The sequence below is a fragment of the Delphinus delphis genome, chromosome 2 (assembly GCF_949987515.2).
Source record: "Delphinus delphis chromosome 2, mDelDel1.2, whole genome shotgun sequence".
NCBI classification, from domain to species: Eukaryota; Metazoa; Chordata; class Mammalia; order Artiodactyla; family Delphinidae; genus Delphinus; species Delphinus delphis.
Window position 1 is genome coordinate 162,742,232 of NC_082684.1, and position 25,296 is coordinate 162,767,527.

The window sequence follows — 25,296 nt, forward strand, 5'->3', positions numbered from 1 at the left end:
TTCAGCATTTGTATATGAATTAGAAATAGTCATCTCTTCTTCTAGGGCTTCTTCTGTGTGGCCATGGTCTTAACACGGGGCATGGTGAGTGGATTCTCCCTTCATCCCGCTCAGCAGGGACCAACTAAGGGCACCTGGCATGATTTTTTTCCCTAGAATTGGAATCTAAATATTTATTTAGAAATAAATATTGTTCTCAACTACAACCAGAGAAAAAATAAAGTAAAATCCCTTCAATGTAAATATCATCAGTTGCAATTTGCATGTTCTTTTGAGATTGGAGTTGGATGAAATTTCTGTTTCCTCTAACTTATGCAGTGAGAGGGAATATTTAATAGAAATTTTCTTTTCTTGGTATTTTGGGAAAAGCACCCTAATCTAGTTAAACAACAACTACAACACACGCATACACAACCACAGAAGAAAAATGAGTTTATATCCATTCGTGCTCCAGGAACTACTAGGAAACTTGGCAAAAACATTAGTCTTACTCAGCTGAGAATTGTTTAAAAAAATGATTTGCTTATTATTGAATCAAGGTATTTGGATTACCTAGCATCTGAGCTTTGTAGCTAATTCAAATTTAAATATGTTTAGAACATTGAAGATTTGGAAGTGTTGTGTAATGATTCCTCACGGTTTGTAATTTCATAAGATCTCAGAATCCTGTACTCTGACCTCCATAATCAGTTCAATAAGCCAAGGCAGTTTTGTTTTGTTTTGTTTGCGGTACGCGGGCCTCTCACTGTTGTGGCCTCTCCCGTTGCGGGGCACGGGCTCTGGACGCGCAGGCTCAGCGGCCATTGCTCACGGGCCTAGCCGCTCCGCGGCATGTGGGATCCTCCCGGACCGGACCGGGGCACAAACCCGTGTCCCCTGCATCGGCAGGCGAACTCTCAACCACTGCGCCACCGGGGAAGCCACAAGGCAGTTTTACATTAGTACGCAAATTGGTAAATTAGCTTGTAGCTAAATACCATAAATTTTATGATCATTTTTTACTCATAGGAAAGCCTTTTTTTCACCCAACTTCCTTTTCACAGCTGGAATCCAAGGAGAGCAACATTTTGAGCCCTTGGCCCTCAAATCCATTTTATTTGACTACAGTAAATGCCCATCTATTGGTTAAATAAGGTTTAATATTAAGATCTTTTAGGAGTCTTAAATCATTCCCTCAAGCAAGATTAAGCTCTTCCTATTTATTGTTCATATGGAAGTATACCTAGTAGAGTACGTATGCATATTCTGGGTCTGTAGTTTCTTACTGTGCTCACAGAAGCTTTAGGGAAGTTTCTTAAAGTGTGGATCAAGTACCTCCGAAAATGTGGTTTATTAATATTTAAATATGTAATACATTTAAAAGCAGATTCTGACATTTGAACCAGAATCTTGGGAATAGAGCTGGGGCTCTGTATTTTTAGTGTAACTCCTAGGTGGTTCTAGAACCTCATTCTTAGGGGCCCTCCATAACAGAAAGTGGGGAGGGTATTGCTAAAAGACAGAGGGTGGCTTTCTTATCAACTAATTCCAATTTTGATCAGAGCAGACTCATTTTCCTCTAAATCCAGTGACTAATTAAAAAAAATAGTACAAAATATTTCAGGAAAAAACAATAAACAAAAAATATTCTAAGATGATTTTTCTTAAAAATAAAATTTGTGTGTTATAAAGTAACATATAATTGAGAAATCATTTGGGAGAAAACTCTACCCTGTGTTAATCTAAAAGGCATGTGGGCTTCTCTGGTGGCGCAGTGGTTGAGAACCCGCCTGCCAGCGCAGGGGACACGGATTCAAGCCCTGGTCTGGGAAGATCCCACATGCGGCGGAGCAACTAGGCCCGTGTGCCACAACTACTGAGCCTGCACTCTAGAGCCTGCGAGCCAAAACTACTGAGCCCGTGTGCCACAACTACTGAAGCCCACGTGCCTAGAGCCCGTGCTCCGCAACAAGAGAAGCCACCGCAACGAGAAGCCCGCGCACCGCAACGAAGAGTAGCCCCTGCTCGCCACAACTAGGGAAAGCCTGCGCACAGCAGTGAAGACCCAACACAGCCAAAAATAAATAAATAAATACATTAAAAATAAATAAATAAAAGATATGTAACTCAAGACACCCTCTATGCTGCCTCTTTCACTGTAAAACACCCAGCCATTTCTCTCAAATCTTTTTGCCTATGTGTTCTCTTCTCTACCTCTAAAAAATGATCTCAGTCTTTCTTTTGGATCAAAACCAAGCATACCAATTTTATTATCATCTGGAAAAAACAGATATTTTAAAATATTTTGCATTTTTAGGTTTGCTTACAGATTGTTGAGAAACTATTTGAATATGAGCCATCTCATTCAAAATGCAGACTAGATAGAACACAATTTTGTGCTGCTTGTTTATGAAGTAGAAGTACTTTTTCTTAGATTTTTCTTTTCATTTCACAACACTGATCATGGTCTTTCAGGTGGAAATGAGTTATAGTCCCCACTGCTGCAGATGCACCTACATTCCTATCTACATTATGCATTTGTACAGGCTTGACATCATTATAAACTAAAAGCCACATAAATAATGCAAGTTGTTTCTGTGACATAACTGTGCATATCATAATGTATCTAAGTGCTGGATATAAATGTGGATAAAGCTTCAGTAAAGCTGAAAATATTTTAATGTTTTCTGCTCTGCAACAGTAACAATTTTCAAAGCTTTAGTCTCAGACATTAAATGCCAGAATTACTGCTTTCTCGGAGCCTTCTCTGGTAAGCCAATTTTTAATAGGCCAATTTAGATGCCTTAACACTCTCCCAATATAATTTCTAAAAGATCCAGTTTTATAAATCCAGAGTAATGGTTAAATACCAGGCTTTAGAAACAGTTTTGCTAAAATAAAAATACAAATACAAACAGGCAAAATAAAAATTAACCGTAGTAATTTTCTCTTCAGTGTTTTAGTACTGGTGGGAAATAGCATTTCCGGCAGTGTTTTCACAGGACTGAATATAAAGCATAATTGCACCTCTAAAACACAGGAAAAATTGCTTTTATTTTAGACTGACCTTGAGTTAAGCACCTATTCTTTATTTTTGCATACGTATCAGTAATTTGTTTTAAATCACTTTAATTTTATTTCAGTGTATTTTAGCTTGATAAGAATTTAAAAAATTAACTACAGTGACTTGAAAACATGGAATTTAAGAGAAATCTATGCTGAAAATACTTGTAAACCGTACCTAAAATAATATATATACAGAGGTTAGGTAATATATATTTGCTGTACATGGTAAGGTTTTAAGAATATATTCATAATACAGTGTATGATTTATGTTACCAAAGATCACTGTTTAATAATAAAATAATAACTTTTATATCATGGTTACAATTGCATTCCGAAATTAAAAATTCATTTTCATTATATAATTTTTTTTTTTTTTTTTTTTTTTTTGCAGTACGCGGGCCTCTCACTGTTGTGGCCTCTCCCGTTGCGGAGCACAGGCTCAGGCTCAGCGGCCATGGCTCACGGGCCCAGCCGCTCCGCGTCATATGGTATCTTCCCAGACCGGGGCACGAACCCGTGTCCGCTGCATCTGCAGGCGGACTCTCAACCACTGCGCCACCAGGGAAGCCCTCATTATATAATTTTTGAATGTGCCTTCTCTTTAACCACGTTAAGATGAAGTAAATTTATTTGCATCCCAATTCCTGCACAAAATTGTTATAGTTATACAAAATGTGGAGGAAAAAATATGTTTTCTCAACTAAATAAAGATAAATTAGATTTAATTCTTATATTAAGACAAGGACTTGAAAATATGAACATACTATATCACATATGAACCATTTATGTATATATATATATGATATATATAGGTGATATATGTGATATATATATATATCACATATGAACCAACATCAATATGATCTAATGACATTTGTATATGCAGATACACCAAATACTCAAAGATCCTTATGGTCTGGAGGAGAAGTAGCCTTGACTAGGCACACAATTAATTCTTACATTAGTCATGTATTTCCTGAGCATCTGGTCTGTGAGAATAGTAAGCTTAATCAGACATGAAACCAGCATACACATGAATAGATGTGTAATGCCCAGCAGAAAGAGAGGCCCACGGTGGACACTCAGGTCTGTGGGTCTATCTTGGTTGTGTCTCTGTATTGAATAATACCTGAAAAGACTCTCCAACTGAATTTTAGTGGCTAATATAAATGAACTAAAATAATACTATGGGTAAAGACCATTTACTTATTATTCTAAGAATTTGACATTTTTATTGTTACAAAAATACTTTTTTCCACAAATGAAGAAATGTATTTTTACTGTAGGAAAATATTTAAATATAGATAAGAAAGGGAAGTAATGTTAACAACTATAATCTTGCCACTATGATAAAAGCACTATGCATATATACATATATATTTAGCAAAAAATAGGTTCTATCAATCACATTTTTTAATATGCTTTTAATTTTATTTACAATCTATAAGCAATTATTTACCAATACTTTTTTTTAATGGGGCAGTAGTTTTCCATTAATAGGATGTACCATAATTCACTAATTTAATTCCTCACTATTTGATTTCTGAGTTCCTTTTGATTATACACAGATTTAATCAATCTGCACTGAACACTATGCAGCTTTACACACACTGTAGATTATATCCTGAGAGTACAGAGTAGAATTTTTATATTTGTTGTTATTTATACGTTAAAACATTTGATTTATATTTTGTGTTACTTTGCAAAATGTACCATTTTTGAAAGCAGTGCATGATGGTGTCTGTTTTTCTGTATGCTTGCCAAACACTTGAATGTTTAATTTTTTTTTTTGTATTTTCCAATTTAATAGGTTAAAGTAGCAGCTAATTGTATTTTTTCATTTCTTTAATACAAAGAGAGGGTAACCTCTTTTTTTTCTTTGTACCTTGTCCAAGTTTATTTCTGTGTGTGTGTTTCCTGTTTGTGCTCTTTCCTTGGTTTTCAGTTTGCAGTGCTTGCTTTTTTCTTACTGATTTATAAGATCTTTTAAAGCAATGAGGTGATTTTTTATCTGTTACGAATGCTGTAGAGATTTTCCCCAATTTTTTATTGGCCTTTTGTTACTGTTTATCATATTTTTGACATCTTACAATTCTTAGGATGTACATAGTTATTTCTCCTAACTGTGTGAAGGGGTTTTGTTGACATGAACTAGAGAGAAGCAGTATTACTATAAAGTAAAGACCTTGTATGTCTTTCCTGGACCACAAGCTCAGGAGGGCAGAGGTAATGCCATTTTGCTTATCATTGATGATGAGTGATTGCCTCTTTAGGGTACCAGAGAAGAATTTTCTGCTATGTTGTAACACATTCCACCCACAATACACTATGAATTACTATCAAGCATAAGGGGAAGAGGATGATTCTCTAAAAGGGAATAGAAAAATTCACAAAAATAAAGGAAAAAATGCAAACAAGTTATCACTCTAGAGAAAGTAACAGTAACTTGCTTCTGATGTCGGCATCTTATCTTTGATGGCAGTGGAAAGCAGTGTGAAAAAGTATTATGTGCAGAATATGTCTAGAAAATAACATTATAAATCCCCGAAGCAATGTCATTATATTAAGGCTTAAGGGCACTGAGTATTGATATCAAAATTAAGTCAAATGAGAACCTTGACCAGAAGTTGATGGTGGTAGTGGAGAGCATATTTTGCTGTGATCAAGATGCCAGGAAGGAAATAGTATCATTTAAACTTCAGAATATTTGTTAAGAAAACTGTATTTGCAAGTAGAGGATACAAGTGGTTGAGATGTAATGAGAGAACGTTTTTCTGTTTAGAGTTGTAATTTATTTCAGTAATATTCTTCATGGCTATTGTTACTTTCCAAATATTTAACATTAATTCCATCAATTGAGTTTTCTGCATGTATACATCTGGGTTTATTTTCCTTTTTCCACTAGGTTGTAAGTCTCATTAGAATCCAGTCATCTTAGTATTTTCCCTTTTCCTAAATACAAGCAATCAGTAAAGTGCTTTTGTGCTTGCTTTGACAGCACATATACTAAAAAAAGAAAGTAGAGTGCTTTGAAGATGCTTCTTTTGAGTTTATAAAATGCCTTCCTATTTAGCTAAATTCATCTCTTACTGTAATCTGTATTTGAACTTCTTAGGTAATTTTATTCTAAAGGAAACATTTCTTCACCTGAACCAGCTTGATTTAATTCTACTTTCAATTTGACATTTTGAACTTCATTGTAAACATTATTAACTTAGTTTAACGTTTTCAGTCACAAAGGATTACTATAAAAGTGGGTTTTTAAATTTCTGTCTATTTAAAAGAAATTTACTGAATTGAATTTAAACTTTAAGTTTTGAGATAATAAAATAAATGGAACAAGAGTTACCAAAGTCTACATAAGGCTTTAGAATAAAAAAATTTATTTTTTTATTGTCTCTATTATCTCCTACATTTGTTGTGTGTTCATTCAATAGACACAGAGATACAAGTAAGGGAAGACAGTGCATTTTCTTTATGGTGTGAAGGTTTTTGCTTAAATGTGATGCCTGTGTGTGCGTATTGAAAAAGATATTTATTTGCAAGGTGATATGACTTTAAGGTAGCCACTCAAATATCTCTGACATTAAGAACATAAATTGTTCTTGAGAGTTTATATGATACTTAAATTCAACCGTAAACTATAAGCAAAGGTAGTTTTTATTTAGTAATCCTATCTGGCACAGACTTTCTCCAAAGAATTATTTACATTGAGGTTACAAAGTCTATCTTTTAGAAATTACAGACATAATGAAATTCAAAACATAGTTCCTTAATCTCATGGTTTGAGTAAAACTCAGTAAATTTGCTGTTTGGAACTAATTTTCTTCAAGTTCTTCGTAACATTACTATCCAAGAAGTGTAGTTTTGCCTGAGTTATCAGGTGGAGCAGATCAACTAAAAATAGTTTATTAAAAATAGTTTACAAAAAATGTTTGTTTTATTTTTGTTCTGTACTAATGGCCAAATAACCAAAGGATGAAAGGTTGAGATATGACAAGAATATATAATAACTATTATCTTTTCATGCCCAAATAAATGAATATATCTCTTCACAGATTGACTCCACGGTGCTTATTTTAAAAGTATCTACAAAAAATACTTTAAATATATTTATTAAAAAACATGCATAGTTTTATACATAATAGGTACTAATGCCATTATGCTCACCAATTCGTCGATAATGTATTGGCTAATGGAAGGATGTTATATGAGTTCAATTATATCTTCTTTAAATCATTTTTTCTCCGGAAACTTCAGGTGATTTATTTATGATTAATAAACTTTAAATAGAATTAAAAATTATATCTAATTTATACTTAAAATCTACCTTTGATTTGCCTATTTCAAAGAATAATACCTAAACAGTTAAGTGGAGGCTGTTAATGAAAAGGGAAAAATGCCAAGTTTATAAATGTATAAATTCTGATATTTAATAGGCCTGTGTTCCCCAGCATGTCCTCTTTGACTACAAAAACTACCGGGGAGGTCTGACAAATGAGCAGTGGTAGCTTTCATATAGTGAAGCATCTTAGAAGTGAAAGCAGTACTAATTGAGTGTTTATTATGTGATAGGCATTAGGTGGATGCCTTTCATACATAATCCACATTAAGTCCTCCCAGTGAACTTTGCAGGCTTGTATAATTATCCCTGTTTACACGTCAGCAAACCAAGGTTTAAAGATGTTAAACAGCTTGCCTTTGTGCACACTATTTAGTAAGCTTGGGAGCTGGAACCTTTGAATCCAAATCACAGATGCTCAAATCTGTGCTCTCAAACACTATCCCACATCTTGGGAATATCTCCTGCTTAAAAACCAAACATTTTTAAGATTTCTGACTTGATTATTTTTTAAACATCTTCATTGGAACATAATTGCTCTACAATGTTGTGTTAGTTTCTGCTGTATAACAAAGTGAATATATGTATACCTATATCCCATATCCCCTCCCTCTTGCGTCTCCCTCCCACCCTCCCTATCCCACCCCTCTAGGTGGTTCTGACCTGATTTGATTGCAGTTTTATGCCACAGGAGATGGAGAAACAGAAAACTGGTACTCTATAAATAATTCTGAAGAAAAAGGAAGGGAAGATAGGTGAAGTGTTAGTGACAGTAACCTGGAGAGAAAACAATAATAAGAAATGTCCAGTGCCCAAATCCATTCTTGCCTTCTTTTGTTCTTAATGTACAAAACACAAATTTTGTTGGTGTAAGGCAATCTTACTCTGCTTTGCTGGGGATTGTTTTAGTCCAGAGGTTCTCAAGCACGCATCAGAATCACCTGGAGAGCTTATTAAAACACAGGAATCTTGGGCTCACTCCAGAATTTCTGATTAAGTAGGTCTGAGGTCGACCCTAATATTCCATTTTTAAGTTCCCAGGTGATGCTGGTGCTGCTGGTCTGGCAGCCACACTTTGAAGACCCATTTGTTTAGTCAAGCTCCAGTTCTCAAGATTGGCAGCACATTGGACTTAACCTGGAGACACTGTTAAATATACCAATAACCCAAAACATAACCTCCAGGGATTATTATTTTTTTTTGCCCTGGTACTCATACATGAATGGCTCCAAAAATGCGTTTCTAACTTTGCTTATTTTTTTTACCTTTATCAACTTTCTGTCATATTGAGAAAGGCAGACCATCAAGAGTGTGTGTATGTTCCCTGTGACTGTAAGAAATCATTGATGCCAAAGTTTAATACAATCACGTTGGCTTCGCATTTTCTTGAGGCTCCGAATTACTTTACTATTTATACTTCCCTGTTCATATTGACTCACAGAAAGAATGAAAATTTTAATCTAATATTAGTGACTCTATAAAACTTACAGAATGCATTTTGTGATCCAGTTTTATATGTGGCTCCATTTAGTGTCTGAATCCTTATTTTCTTTTGTTCTTACCTCATATGTATATACGAGGTAAGAACAAAATATATATATTTGTGTGTATGTATCTTTTAGTTTATGATGTTATACCATATCACATATTTTTGTAAATAGCAGTACATTTTGAGAACAAGGTGAGAGTTAACAATAATAATAAAAATTAAGTTAAGGAGGTGTAAGTAATATTAATGATCTCACTAAAATGCACCAGTTCTGTGAACTTTGTTTTTCTTTTGCGGTACGCGGGCCTCTCACTGTTGTGGCCTCTCCCGTTGCGGAGCACAGGCTCCGGACGTGCAGGCTCAGCAGCCATGGCTCACGGGCCCAGCCACTCCACGGCATGTGGGATCTTCCCGGACCGGGGCATGAACCCATGTCTCCTGCATTGGCAGGCGGACTCTCAACCACTGCGCCACCAGGGAAGCCCTGAACTTTGTTTTAACTGGAATAATTTATTATTGACATAACTATTTTCATTTTTATAAAGTAATTCCATTTTCCTCATTATTACTATTCAGCATAAAATAGAGTTCTTAAAATTCTATAATCATAAGATTAAAAGAACAAGTATATATACATGATGTTTTCTTTAGACAACTAAAAATATTTAGATATTTCATTTGTGGCCTAACAGTACAAATAATACATTCTGGGATAATGTTTGGGCCAGATTCCAGATTTTAAAAACTGTATCATCATTGTTTTTTTTCAGATTTGTCTCTATATATCTAGTCAAATTTTTATGACTGTAATGACATCATACACAGCTTCATAAATCTGTACACTATATTCATAACATCATTTATATTCCCTAAGAGGTGTTACTTCTGAAGACACATTATAATGCAATTTAAGAGATATTTTTGCATACCAGTTATGAGAAATACTTTATGCAAGTAATAGAAGGAGATGCAAGGATTTTAAAATCTAGGAGATAAGAGAAATTTTAAAAATTAAATATCATTTAAAACAGAATACAAGGATCATAAAGAAGGTACAGTGTTATTTGGGTGCAGAGGAAGGAGGGTTGATAGTACACAAAGAAAAAAAAAGTGTCATGAGAAGTAATTTTTGAGCTGGTTTTAAAGAGCTGCACAGAAATTCAACAGGAAAAGATAAAGTAGCAGTTATACCCATCATGGAGCCGTAATAAATGTTAGTTTTCTCTTTGTCATTAACTTTTGTCAATTTGATTAATATGTGTCTCGAAGTGTTCCTCCTTCGGTTTATCCTGCCTGGGACTCTCTGCCCTTCCTGGATTTGAGTGAGTGTTTCCTTTCCCATGTTAGGGAAGTTTTCAGTTTATTATCTCTTCAAATATTTTCTCAGACCCTTTTTCTCTCTCTCATCCTTCTGGGACCTCTGTAATGTGAATGTCAGTGAGTTTAATGTTGTTCCAGAGGTTTCTTAGACTGTTCTCATTTTTTTTTTTACATCTTTATTGGAGAATAATTGCTTTACAATGGTGTGTTAATTTCTGCTTTATAATAAAGTGAATCAGTTAGACATATACATATATCCCCATATCTCTTCTCTCTTGAGTCTCCCTCCCTCCCACCCTTCCTATTCCACCCCTCTAGGTGGTCACAAAGCACCGAGCTGATCTCCCTGTGCTATGTGGCTGCTTCCCACTAGCTATCTATTTTACGTTCGGTAGTGTATGTATGTCCATGCCACTCTCTCGCTTTGTCACAGCTTACCCTTCCCCCACCCCATATCCTCAAGTCCATTCTCTAGCAGGTCTGTGTCTTTATTCCCGTCTTACCCCTAGGTTCTTCATGACATTTTTTTTTCTTAGATTCCATATATATATGTGAGTATACGGTATTTGTCTTTCTCTTTCTGACTTACTTCACTCTGTATGACAGACTCTAGGTCCATCCACCTCACTACAAATAACTCAATTTTGTTTCCTTTTATGGCTGAGTAATATTCCATTGTATATATATGCCACATTTTCTTTATCCACTCATCCGATGATGGACACTTAGGTTGCTTCCATCTCCTGGCTATTGTAAATAGAGCTGCAGTGAACATTTTGGGACGTGACTGTTTTTGAATTATGGTTTTCTCAGGGTATATCCCAGTAGTAGGATTGCTGGGTCATATGGTAGTTCTATTTGTAGTTTTTTAAGGAACCTCCGTACTGTTCTCCATAGTGGCTGTACTAATTCACATTCCCACCAGCAGTGCAAAAGTGTTCCCTTTTCTCCACACCCTCTCCAGCATTTATTGTTTCTAGATTTTTTGATGATGGCCATTCTGACCGGTGTGAGATGATATCTCATTGTAGTTTTGATTTGCATTTCTCTAATGATTAGTGATGTTGAGCATTCTTTCACGTGTTTGTTGGCAGTCTGTATATCTTCTTTGGAGAAATGTCTGTTTAGGTCTTCTGCCCATTGTTGGATTGGGTTGTTTGATTTTTTGTTATTGAGCTGCATGAGCTACAGTAATCAAGACAGTATGTACTGGCACAGAAACAGAAATCTAGATCAGTGGAACAGGATAGAAAGCCCAGAGGTAAACCCATGCACATATGGTCACCTTATCTTTGATAAAGGAGGCAGGAATGTACAGTGGAGAAAAGACAGCCTCTTCAATAAGTGGTGCTGAGAAAACTGGACAGGTACATGTAAAAGTATGAGATTAGAACGCTCCCTAACACCATACCCAAAAATAAGCTCAAAATGGATTAAAGACCTAAATGTAAGTCCAGGAACTATCAAATTCTTAGAGCAAAACATAGACAGAACACTCTATGACATAAATCACAGCAATATCCTTTTTGACCCACCTCCTAGAGAAATGGAAATAAAAACAAAAGTAAACAAATGGGACCTAATGAAACTTCAAAGCTTTTGCACAGCAAAGGAAACCATAAACAAGACCAAAAGACAACCCTCAGAATGGGAGAAAATATTTGCAGATGAAGCAACTGACAAAGGATTAATCTCCAAAATTTACAAACAGCTCATGTCCTCATTTCTTTACATTTTCCTTTATTCTGTTCTGCAGCAGTGATTTCCACCATCTGTCTTCCAGCTCACTTATTCTTTCTTCTGACTCATTTATTGTGCTATTGATTCCTTCTAGTGTATTTTTCATTTCAGTTACTGTATTGTTCATCTCTGTTATTTAAAGCTTTTATCTCTTTATTAAACATTTTTTGTATCCTCTCGGTCTGAGCCTTCCATTCATTTTTCGAGATCTTGGATCATCTTTACTATCATTACTCTGAATCCTTTTTCAGGTAGGCTACCCACCTCCTCTTCACTTTGTGTCTCCCTGCCACAACCATGATGAGGCAGAGAGGGAAGGGGATGGGTTTGTGGGAATAAATACCCTGAATGCTCTTTCCTTCCACCCTACAGTCTTCTGCCGGTGTCTTACACCAGCCAATTCTAATTGGACGTTAGAAGCTAATGGAACCTGGGTGATTCATTGTATAGCAGTCTTCAGAGTTGGGGCTATTCTGCAATAGTAGAGTGATAAAACAGACAGTTAATGAAGGGAAAGGTGTGCTTGGATTTGCTTTTCTAAAAGTATTGGTAACAGTGACTGACTGGAGTAGCATGTCACTTTGTGCTTGATAGCTATTCCATTGTTGAAATACTCTAAGTGATGAGTAAGGAGTGAAATTAGGAAGGACAAAAAAGAGGAATAGCTATGTAATTTAATGTAATACATGTATCACGTGAATGCAGTACAGTTGGATTAATTGGATATGTAAGGGAAAAAACAAAGAGCTGCTAACGAGCACTGTTAGTTTTTAACTTGGAAGCCAGGGTTGGCAGAAGTCCAACCCAAGGTTGGACTTTCTGTGGGAACAGAAAAAGATACCTGATTTTGTTTTTGAGTTCTTTAGCAAATATCCAAGTCGATGTTCTTCATCGCCTTAGCTTGGTATTGTAATTTTTTTGTTGTTTCCAACTTTATTGAGATAAAACTGACATATAACATTGTGTAAGCTTAGGTTGTACAATGTAATGATTCTACACATGTATACATATTGCAAAATGATTACCAGAGTAAGGTTAGTTAATACATCCATCATTAAGATGTCTTTTTGTCTGACTCAGGCTCCTTATTTTGGTCTCATCATCAACAGCCCACTCTCCTGTTCATCCAGCAAATCTATTTATTCTCTAAATGTGACTCTCTGTCATGCCATGGTGCTTTCATTCGACTATCTCCTAACCATCCTTTCAATCTTAGTTGAAAGTCAGTTTTTCTGGGAAACTTTCACTGATCCCTCTCTCCAGTCAAATCCAAATAGTTCTTCTTTGGGCATTAGCTGTAGTACAGCACGTGTCCCAGAGTACCACCAATGTTAATTTACTTGTCTAACTCCTTCATGATACTGTAAGTATCTCAAGGAAAAGGGTGCTGACAATTTGACTGTTTTATAACACCTACCATAGTGCTGGTCTCATACCAAGTGACTGTGAGAAAAGAGGAGTGATGAAAAGGTAAGACAACACAGTTGAAACATTTAATATTTGGACCAATGTAGGAGTCTTTAAAAGATAAAGTGAAGCTGAAAGCAAAGCCAGAGAAGATTGGTGGCAATAATAAAATTTTGAGGATAAAATTAGTTCTCTTTTCTAAGCTGCTATAGATAGAATTAGAGTGCTTTTATAGATTATTTCCTGATCTGTTATGTTTTTAACTCATATGCATGGATATATTACTTTTATTAACTTTGGATGTATTTTACATGAGATGTATGCAGTTTCTTGTAAAAGAGAAGAAAGACACAGAAAAATATCTTGACCTAGAATTTCTTTGGGGAAATCACTAAGTTTAAAATAAAATTTTCTCATATTCTCTTTAAAGTGGGATCTAAATTTCCTGCCAGGGATTAGTTTTCAGTCTCTTTTAAGTTAAATACAAAGTTTTCTAACCAAACACAGTTATACTGTTGGTTAGGATGTCATGAACTCAAAATAGTATTCTGGGAAAGCTTTTAGTGAGTTAATTAGAAAACGTAGGTTTTAAAAATTAAATGATTTTTATTTTATTTACTATTAAATTATTTTTTAATTTAAATATTAAATTCAGTAATTCAGTTTTTATCAACAAAATTTCTGAGACATAAATATGGACAGCCAGTAGTTCTAACCAATAGAATTGGTGTATTTCAAAGTCCGGTGTAAAATGAAAGGACATGAGAGGCTTTTTATAGAGTGGAAAAATCTGCTCCAGAATTATCCTGGACTAGACCCATTCACTATTCATGTTCCATTCAAAAAAGATTTCCCTCTTAACAGCACTTAACTGTCATAGCTTGTACCATTTCTGTTTCCTTACTAGCATTGCCTTAGTATAGATTCCAGTTGTGACATTCTGTATTCACGTCATTAGAAAAACAGAATCAGCCACAAAACACTGTGGTAGTGTTTGTTTACATTTTCACATGCTTCTAACATGATCTCCATCTTTTATATATTCAGAATTTAGATTGCCCTTTCCATCACAGACCAGTGATACTATAAATAACTGATAACAGCAGTTGCTGATGAGCAATGCTGTAGAATAATGTAAAGGTCAAAGAATGATAATTCATGACCATCCTTAACAAAGTATACAGGTGTTAAAATACTGATGTTGAACTCTGGTGGCAGCTCACAGAGAAGAAATGGCACAACATGAATCCCCTTTGATAACTGTGATTGTAAGGAGGTTAAGAACCAGAACCAAATCATCTCTCTCTACAAATGCACAAATCTGAGGGTCAGCTTTCTGTGTGTAACACAGGAGAGCAGGTAGTTTCAGACATCATAGCTGTTTCTTACTCCTGCTTTATTACTAATTTAATCTGTAGTACAGTGTGGCGTTTTAGAAAACAATGGTGCAAAGGGAGAAGTGTTTAATCTCAAGGCATCATAGCTTTAATCATCTTGAAAAGTATTCAAATACAGAAATCATTTAAATTTTGAGCATAGGACAGCTCACTTTTTTTCAGACCCTGGTAATGTTGAAGGAGTCAGAATATGACTGGAAAACCTGACTCATTTGCATACTTGTGATTTTCATTTACATCTGACAAGCCTATTACCTGTTAACGTAGACTGCTTGTACATAGATTTTATCCCCTTGACGTTAGCAGGCTTATACTGATTTTAGATTATGGAATAAGCCAAACTGCTTTTCAAAGGAAGATTTTCCAAGCAGTTGTTATCTCTCCATTACAGATATTACTTTTTTGAGACAGAGTGCTATACGTCTGCTTACTCTCATTTCTCCTTTGACTTTCAATTCCTATATTCCTACAACTAAATTAACTAGCCAATAGATAGGAAAGGAAGCTGGAATATAGCTGGGCTTCTCAATCTTTTTCATGACATGGAACCTATAGAAAATGATAATACAGGTAATATCCACTGGGTAAATTAGAGATTTGAGGGCATACTTATATATATGATACTTAAGATAAAAAGTCTTTATGTTTTCTTTATATAATTATGGTAAGAGGAATAAAGCAAAGTATTGGAAGATATTAAATATTGGATTTGAATAGAGCTAATGCTTTTTCTCTCCTGAAAGGTGATAAGATCTTTAATTTGCTTCCTATTAAAATAAATCTTAAAAAAATTTTTTATTATGATAAAATATATGTAACATAAAATTTTACATATATAACAAGCATTTCTTCCTCCACATCCTTGACAACATTTATTTTTTGTTTTGTTTTGTTTTACAATAGCCAAGATAATGAGTGTGAAGTCATATCACATTGCGGTTTTGATTTGCATCTCCCTAATGCTAGTGACATTGACCGTCTTTCTATGTGCTTATTGGTAATTTGCATATCTGTTAAGTTCTTTTGCTCACTTTGAATTGGGTTTTTTGCTTTCTTGTTGTTGAGTTGTAGGAGTTCTTTATATATTCTGGATATTAATCTCTTATCAGACTATGATTTGCAGATATTTTCTCAGATTCTATGGGTTGACTTTTCACTCTGTTGATAGTGTTCATTGATGCACAACATCTTTAATTTCGATATAGTTCAGTTTATCTATTTTTTCTTTTGTTGCCTTTGCTTTTGGGGTCATATCCAAGACATAGCTGCCAAATTCAATGTCATGAGGCTTTTCCCCTGGCTTTGTTCTGAGAGTTTTATAGCTCTTCTGTTTGGGGTTGTGATTTAGTCTGAGTTAATATTTGTGTATGATATAAGGTAAAGGTCCAACTTCATTATTTTGCAAATGCGTACCTTACTGTTCTTTTGCCTGCTGTTTGTGTTCATCTTTGATAAAGGGGTGTTGAAGTCTCTAACAACGATAGTGGATTCATTTATTTCTGTTTGCTGTTTTATTAGTTTTTGCCTCACTTTGACACTGTTGTTAGGGTCAGATATGTTGAGGATTGTTATGTCTTCTTGAACTATTGAACTTTTTGTCATTATGTAATACCTTCTTTATCCCTGATAACTTTCTTTACTTTGAAGTCTGTTTTGTCTGGAGCAAATAGAGTTTTCATTCACAATTACATGTGAGTAAATTCTTGCATAAATATGAGTCATTTCTTATAACTCTGATGCGTTTTTTAATTTTAAAATTTTTTAAAAATTCTCAAAAATTTAAATTATTCTAACTTGTTTTGAAAGCTAGGTCAAAAAATTTTATTAAAAGGTATTTAGTGATTCTCAAACACAAGTCGTTAGTATTTTTTATTTACTCAGCTGACAAATACTTATTGAGTACTTACCATGTGCCAGACTATTTTTGGTGTTGTTCAAATACATTAGGGATCCATGAGTTAAAAAAAAAAAAAAAAGAATATAATGGCTACAGTTCTTGTCTACAGAACTCCTGAAGGACTATTTACATCAAACTCTGTGTGTGTGTGTGTGTGTGTGTGTGTGTGTGTGTGTGTGTGTGTTTAAATGGAACCCTTGAGTTGGGCCCTGTGTTTCTCAAATACACTCGACTAAGAATTTCAACCCATAATTCTCCCAACCATTTTCTCCTCTTCCTCCTCCTCCTCTTTCTTCCTCTTCTTCCTCTTCCTCTTCTTCCTCTTCCTCCTCTTCTTCTTCTCCTCCTTTTCCTCCCTCTCCTCCTTCTCCTTCTCCTCCTTCTCCTTCTAATTCTTCTTCTCCTTCTTGTTCTCCTTGCCCTTCTTCTTCTCCTTCTCCTCTCTTCCTTTCTTTCTTCTTCCTCATTTCTCCTTCCTTCCTCCTCCTCTTCTTCTTCTCCTTCTACTATTAGAACATAGGAGCTGTTTTCTACACATTACGTAATAGAAAATGAGGTATTGTAATAACAAATGTCAAAAAATTCTTTAATCTTATAGTTATTTTCCCCACAGTGTTTATTGTAGCAAGGATAATAAAGCTTGAATAGCTGTTTTTCTACATATTCGTTTTGGATTAGCATTGATTTAACAACTTGGAATTGTAAATACTCTTAACTGTTAGTGTCAGTGGTTTTGAGCAGTGGGTCTCAAAATTTAGCATGCAGCAGAATAAGCTGAAACAATTTTTTTTTTTTTTTTTTTTTTTGTGGTATGCGGACCTCTCACTGTTGTGGCCTCTCCCGTTGCGGAGCACAGGCTCCGGTCGCGCAGGCTCAGCGGCCGTGGCTCACGAGCCCAGCCGCCCCGCGGCATGTGGGATCTTCCCGAACCGGGGCACGAACCCGTGTCCCCTGCATCGGCAGGCAGACTCTCAACCACTGTGCCACCAGGAAAGCCCCTGAAACAATTTTTAAACAGATTGCTGAGCCCTACCCCAGAGTTCCTGATTCAGTAGGTCTGAGATAGGGCCCAAGAATTGGCCCTTTAAATAAGTTTCCAGGTGATGCTGATGCTGCTGGCCCAGAACCATCCTTAGAGGACAACGAGTTTAGAGTATAAAATATGGGGAGAGGAATCTAACTCTAGTCCTGACTTCAGTATTTACCAAGGGAATTACCATTGGCACATTGTTTAATTTTAGATATCTCATGTATGAAATAGTAATGTATAATCCTACCTTCTTAGGTTTGTTGCAAGTATCAAATAATAAACTATTATTTAATACTCCCTAATTTAAAGGCGTACTAATTTAAAGACTGATTCTAAAAATTCCCATATTTTATACATTGTAGAAGCTAGTGTTTCTTTGACCTGAAATCTATTTAACAAAGAATATACATATTTTAGTGAGCCTTCTGAATTCCTGTTTTGGAATTAGATCATAAATAAATATAACTACATTGTGTAATTTCTTAGAGTTTTAAATTTATCAGTTGGTTTTTTTTAAATGTGTTTCTTCTTGCCTCACAAAGAGCTATTCTCCAGTGAATGTCGTACAATATTGAAACAAGAACCATGGGTGTTCCTAATTAAAGTAGTTGACTGTAATACCTTTGTTATTGAATTTGAATTGGTAAAACAGGTGGTTATATAAAATTTCAACAAATGCTTTTTCTTCATTTTTGGTTTCACAAGACTAGGAAAGAGAAATCCAAAAGCTGCTAAAATTGTAAATCCTTTTTCAAAATTGAGATGCAAATTGTATGTGTAAAGGAGAATTTTGTTATAGAAAAGCAAGAAATATCTCCTGCTTATTTAGCAACATATTCAGGAAATATTTATTAAGCACCAATTGAGTTTAAGCCATTTTATAAGGTATTCTAGATACTTTAATAAGTAAGTTAAAATATGTGCCTTGGTATATTTATGATCTAGTGGGGCATATAACTTCATATTCAATGAATTAAAATCTAATATGAAAAATGCATCTAAAAAGTTATGTATAGGGCTTCCCTGGTGGCGCAGTGGTTGAGAGTCCGCCTGCCGATGCAGGGGACACGGGTTCGTGCCCCGGTCCGCGAGGATCCTACATGCCGCGCAGCGGCTGGACCCATGAGCCATGGCCGCTGAGCCTGCGCGTCCGGAGCCTGTGCTCCGCAACGGGAGAGGCCACAACAATGAGAGGCCTGCGTACCGCAAAAAAAAATAATAAAAATAAAATAAAAATAAAAAGTTATGTATAAAATGCTATGGAATTTTTAAGTGAGGGGGTGATTTTGAATCAGGGGATTTTGAGTGTAGGAATTTAAGAAGGCTTGGAAATGAGAGTGTACTTGAGATATGTTGTGGAAGGTAAATCAAAGTAGTATAGGGGAAAGACCAAGAGTAGAGGTTATACGTGTGCTCAGGAGAAAGACCAATGTAAGGGAGACAAAGTACATGATGTATCCAAGTAACTGCATGAACACATACGATGGGTATAAATCTCGGTGTCTGAGTAAAGTAATATATGAAAGATGAAGCTGGATATTAGTATAGAAAGTTATTTCTCAGATCCTGATGAATTGAGAATTTTATCCATAGAACGGTGGTGAACAAATTATGGCCTGTGGGCCAATTCTGGTCTGATGCCTGTTTTTGTTAATATAGTTGTATTGGGAACATGGCTATAATCATTCATTTAAGCAGTCCATAGATGCTTTTATGCCACAAAGACAGAGCTGATAATTGTAACAAAGACCGTATAGCCCACAAAGCCTAAAATATTTACCATATGGCCTTTACAGAAAAATATCCTCTGATCCCGGTTATATACCAATTCAGCATGAAAGACCACTCTGGGTGATCTCGGAGAAGACAGCAGTGAGTGGTCCTGAAGGGAGATCTTAGTTTCCTGCCCAGGAATTGAACCTGGGTAGCCTGGATGAAAACCAGGAATCCTAGCCACTAGACCACCAGGGGCTAGGGGCTAGAAGCAAAGTGGCCCTAGCTCTTTCCCCTATTTGAAAGCAAGAATGTTTAAGGAGGCAAAAACTGTAAAAATAGGTACAAAGTTTACTATTGGAGACACAGCATAACATGTGGGAGAGCACACAGACAAACAGTTTGTTTATTTAAGACAGCAGCAAGGCAGAAATACACATCCAGAGAGAAAGGGTATGGTGTCCTCTCTAAGAAGGAGAACAGTAAGTCAGAAGCAAAGCAGGGATACACACCTGGAGGGGACTGGGGGCATCCTGAATGAAGAGTGCTGGAAAGACATGATTTAATTCACTTACACAGGACAGTCCTTCCAGGTCTTTGTTTACCTTTGGCCAATTTTCTTGTGTTTTTTCACACCTGAATGTTTCCAGGACCGTCCCCAACATGCGTGCTCAACTTTTTGCTAAGATTGATCCCACCACAGAGGCCTGTGGGTGCATGTGCACACATATTATGGGGTGGTGCCCCCCTCCCTTTTTGACCCCCAAGAAGCCTTCCTGCACATGTGCAGAGGGAAGTCTTCCTTGACCTCAGGAGTGGGCACCTTATCTCTTTACCTCAGCAGAGCTCAGCTTCTGCCACTAGCTTTGTCCTTGGAGTTCCTGGGTGAGAACAAAGCTTCAATTTTACTCCACTTGACAAGCACCAGCTGTCTGGCCCGGGGGCCCATCCATCTCCCCCCTCCTGTGGACTGTTAGTTACAAATACATAATGATATAGAAGAGCTTGCACCAGAATGCAAATTAATTCACTGCTTCAATTATCAAGAAAGTCTCACTATGAAAAAAAGTGTCCGCTGATCTGACAGTGTGTGTAATGAACTGATGTGTACTGTGGCTTCTTATTTACTTGCAATCCAGGAACATACGGTTTAGTTCAAGGATCTCACTTTGAGTCAGTAAAGGTGTGTTGAAGATTTCTAGCAGGATGGTAGGATCAGATGTGTATTATAAAGGACCAGTAAGGTCAAATAGAAACTTTTTTGTTTGTTTGTCTCTTCTGCAATACTCCAACAGAGTCTAGAGGGTGTGTGTGGAATTTTGGAGTCCGACAGAGCCGGTTTCAAACCTTGGTTGGTGGGGTGGGAGGATGGAGGGGAAGCATGCCTTGACATTCAAGAAGGAATGTTCCTTTTTCCTTAATTTATATTCTAAAAATCCCACATAAGGACTCTGAGTGTTCCGTCTTATTTAAGAAGCTCCAGCAGTTGGTGGGTCAGACGGTGGAGTTGGTGGGAGGGGCGGGGAGCAGTTGCACATAGCAAGGTTGGTGCACCACAGACACAAGGGTAATACTGTGGAAACCCCTAGGAGAATTGTACTGTTGAACAGTTTGTATTTTCTGTTTCTCATGAAAGTAATCAAGTTCATGACAACTTTCAGTAGCTCATATCCCATCAGGTATGTTATAACAGCCTACATCATCATAATCAGTCACAGGCTATATCTCAACCCAAAGGATAAGCCTGAAGAATATGTCCCTTATACTGTACAAGTATTAAAGGTCAATTGACCTAACTCAAGAATATTTTTATTTGTCCATGCAAGGGTATTTTTTCTTATTAATTTAATTAGGGTGAATACCCAGGAGATTCTCAAATAAGGGGGAAAAATGTCAATTTTTAAATTGCTTAATTTGTGTAATATTAAGACTTTAGAAACTGATTATCCTATGAGGCTTAGGCAACGTTCTTTAAAATAGCTTGGACTATAAATCAGATCTCTTTTAATAAGTGACTTTTTAATGACTTATACATCATCGCCTGGGATCTTTATTTTCGCAACACCTGAGTGTAAAGCACTGCTTTCTTTAAACCTTTACCACTGTGTGGTTTATGATGTGTTTTGTTAGGAAAGGTATATTTCTATAAAACATCCTCCTTCCAGTCCTGTTTGAGAAATGACAATTTGAAGGCTGGTAGAGAGATGCTGATACTTTACGAGTGACAGCACTGTTAGGTGTGATCATTACTGCTGTATTCATCCCAGGGGGGCAGTTGATTTCCTTTGCAGGTACACGCTCAGATAATCTCATCTCAGACATAGGCAAGTGTTCGTATAATTCTTCATTTTTCCATTAGGAATCATGCATACATCATGTGTCCCCAATTAATGCATAAAAGACTGGCGACCGAATGTTATACTTTTACACTAGTCCGGTGTTTGTGGGGCAGTGTAAAAACACAAATGTACTTTTGTTATTTGCATTTTTCAAATTGATCTCCTGGCATGTCTCCCTTTTTTCGTTTTCCTTGCAGTTGAAATATATATATTTCAAGGATATATAACTATAAAGAATTGTTTCAATAATTTATTTTAAATTTATTATTGTGACTGAATTTTTCTCAAGTTATACTGTATTGAGGAAATTAAACATTAACATTTTTCATCGTGTAGTTTCTGGGAAATTAGTACAGGGACCTCCAGTTGAAGAACCATTGAGTAGATGCTTTTATCATTACTAGAATTGTGACTTTTAGTCACTTAATTCTTCCATGGTCTCTAACATTGTTCTGTCTTTTTATGTTTTTTTCTCCCCCAGCCTGGAATATATTATGACCAACTTTTCCTGTGTAATTTTATCTGACTCTACAGTTCTGTCACTCCATTGGTCTATTTATTTCCACATGTGCTGTACTGATTTTAAACTACCTTGTGTGTTTTGTTTATCAAGTACTTTTGGAGAGTCTACTGTGAACCAGGCACTGTGTAGGAAAGAAAATAGCCGTGGCCCCCAAACAAAGATAAAAACATATTAGCATTTGGGGACGTTTCATTCTGTTCTTCCTTGTATGTATGTAGTTATATAATATGTATGTATAAAGACATACACACACTACAAACACGCAGGCATTGTGAACGTCTGGCATAGTGCATGACATATAGTAGATAGTAAGTGTAACATTCGTTAAATGGGATGCAAATGTTTTCTCCCATTCACTGGTTGGCCTTGATCATCAGATTGGTATCTCTGATAAACTGAAATCCTTAATTTGAATACAGTCCTATTTTTTGTATTTCCCCTTATGGATAGTAATCCTTACATATTATTAAAAATTAATTCTCAGTCTCATATCATGAAGATATTGTTATGTATCTTAGGCAAGCTTTGTTGTTTTACCTTTCACATTTCAGGTACATTCTACCTGCAGTTTATTATTTTTGAATGCTGTGAAATAGGGGTCAAGGTTTGTTTTTTCCCCACAAGGCTACCTAATTTATTCAATCCACATTGAAAAGATTGTCCTTTCCTTCACAGCTCTGAAGAGCTAAGCTTTTCATAAATCAGATCTATAAATATATGTAGAATTTTCAGGACTCTTTTATCCATTTCTCTGGCCCATTTTTCCGTCTTTACTTCAATACCACCCTGTCTTGATTATTCTACCATTATAATGAATCAGTATCTGATAGAGTAAATTGTCTAACTTTGTTCTCCTTTGTGATAAAATCGGCTATTCTTAGTCCTTTGGATTTCCATATTAAGCTTAGAATCAGTTTGTCAATTTTGGGGAAAATATATCTACTAAAATTGTGCTGGATCACAGTGAATCTGTGAACCAATGAAGAATTCATGTATTCATCTTTGTTCTCAGCATCTGTGGGGTCCTGGGATATTAAACACACACAAGGAACAAAGCTGGAACTTTTTATTCATTGGCACACAATTCAGACAAATTAATATAATAATCCTAGCTCTTCAAAGCAGTCTTAATTCATACCCTGTGTAGTTCACAGGGCACTGAATTCTTTATTAGCAGCAACTAATGACATAAACATAACCACAAATCACAACTACCATTTATTAAGTATGTAAGATGGGCCAGTACTGGGATAGAAAGTCCACTTATTTTATTTCTAACTCCTAGTAGTACCATGGAGCTATCCTGTTTTATAAATGAAGAAACCGATAGGTTCAGAGAGGTTGAATAACCTGCCTAACGTTGCCCGTCTAGTAAGTGCTGAGGTCAGAGGCCAGCCCTGCCATGTCTTTTGCCCACAGCACATTCCCAGTGCCTTGGACAAGTAACACTGGAAAGACTGACTCAGTAAATACATGGTGACTGAATGAATACCTCTCTCTTTCTCTCCATCTATTTTCTATTAATGATTCATGTCTTTCCTCAAAAAAAAAAAAGATAAAACTTTCAAAATGGTTTTAATAAGTAGCAAGTTTAAACTCCATGGTACCAGTATCACATGTGGTGAAAAAGTGGTGTGAAATATAATTAATCAAAGAGATTAAAGAGTGCCAGAAAGTCCGAATTTTGAGGAATCACTTATTTAATATTTCAAAAATAGCATGTCTTTAACGTTTTATTATCTCTTTTTTGAATTGGTAATTAAAGTGGGGGCATAAACTCTATCCCTTATGGCAAGATTACATTGATATTTAAGTGTTTCCATCATTATTTTCCCTCTCTGGTTTGGAACTAGGGGGAAAAAAAGACACACTTTAAAAATTATCTACCCACTTAAGCCAGATGATGGAGAGACTTGAGTCCTGATAACAGTGTTTGTGCCCCTGGATCCAACTGTGCCTGAAGCTGGTGTATCCCCTGTACTTTTCAGTTGTGTGAACTAATAAATACCCTTCTTTACTTAAAACAACATTAAAAGGTTATCTACCTGCTTATTAAAATATGTTTAAGTAAAACTTACCTAAATTAATAGATAAAATAAATTTGAACCTGAAAGCCTTTTAGACCAGTGAATAGAACTCCAAGACAGTTTCCTTTCTCTTTTTCATACTTTAATTATTTATATTTTTGTTCTTTTTATGCCTCTTCTAAATGTATTCAGTGCTTCAATGTCTCATTTTACCCACATAAAAAAACTCTACAAAACTGATCAGAGTATCAGCAGTATTATTATAAAACAATCAACCAAGTTATTACATATTAGACCTAATGATTTCAACCTTTACCATAATTTTTGTACATTGTACCAATGGACACATGGATTCAAAATCAAAATAGTAGAATTATTTATGCATCACCATTGTTCTAAAAACATTGTTATACTTTTAGGAGAAATTTTAGAACAATAAAATATGGTTAATGACAAACTGTATTTTATGATTTTCTTTTTTTACCTGATAAATGCATCATTCTTTCCCCAGAAATACCGCAGATGGCTGGTACCTGTATGCTGATAGCTCAAATGGAAAGTTTGGTGACATGGCTGACATTCTCACTCCTGTTATTTCACGCACGGGACCAAAATGTACCCTGGTATTCTGGACTCATATGAATGGTGCCACAGTTGGTTCTCTCCAGGTACTGCTTAGGCAATTGCATTTTCTGAATTTCTTCTACAAAAATTCATGTTGTATAATTCAGTGTTATTAAAATATGTAGTCTGCTAATAAATGAAAATGGACAGTTATCAACACTTCACTGGTTTGAAAACAGTATGATTGAAAAAAAGCTTTAGTAGAATTGGACCTGAATGGCTAATAGGATTTCTTTAAACTATTCTATTTATGATTATGGTCTTTATTCTGAGGTTGCAGCTTCTGTGTAATACTGTTTTACCCTTGAAATATGTCATATAGGTTTCAGTATCAATATTCTGAGAATAACACAATCAAGTGAATATATACATTTTGGTGATATTCGGATGTGCCTTCTTGCTG

At 35.7% G+C, this 25,296-nt stretch overlaps 1 protein-coding gene across 1 annotated transcript in view; it reads left to right on the plus strand.

Moving 5' to 3' along the window:
- MALRD1 (MAM and LDL receptor class A domain containing 1) overlaps window positions 1-25,296 on the plus strand; it is a 593,611-nt gene that overhangs the window by 216,111 nt on the left and 352,204 nt on the right. Inside the window, exon 23 of the mRNA XM_060003111.1 lies at window positions 24,781-24,937. Coding sequence (XP_059859094.1) covers window positions 24,781-24,937 — 157 coding nt within the window. The remainder of the gene's footprint in view (window positions 1-24,780; window positions 24,938-25,296) is intronic.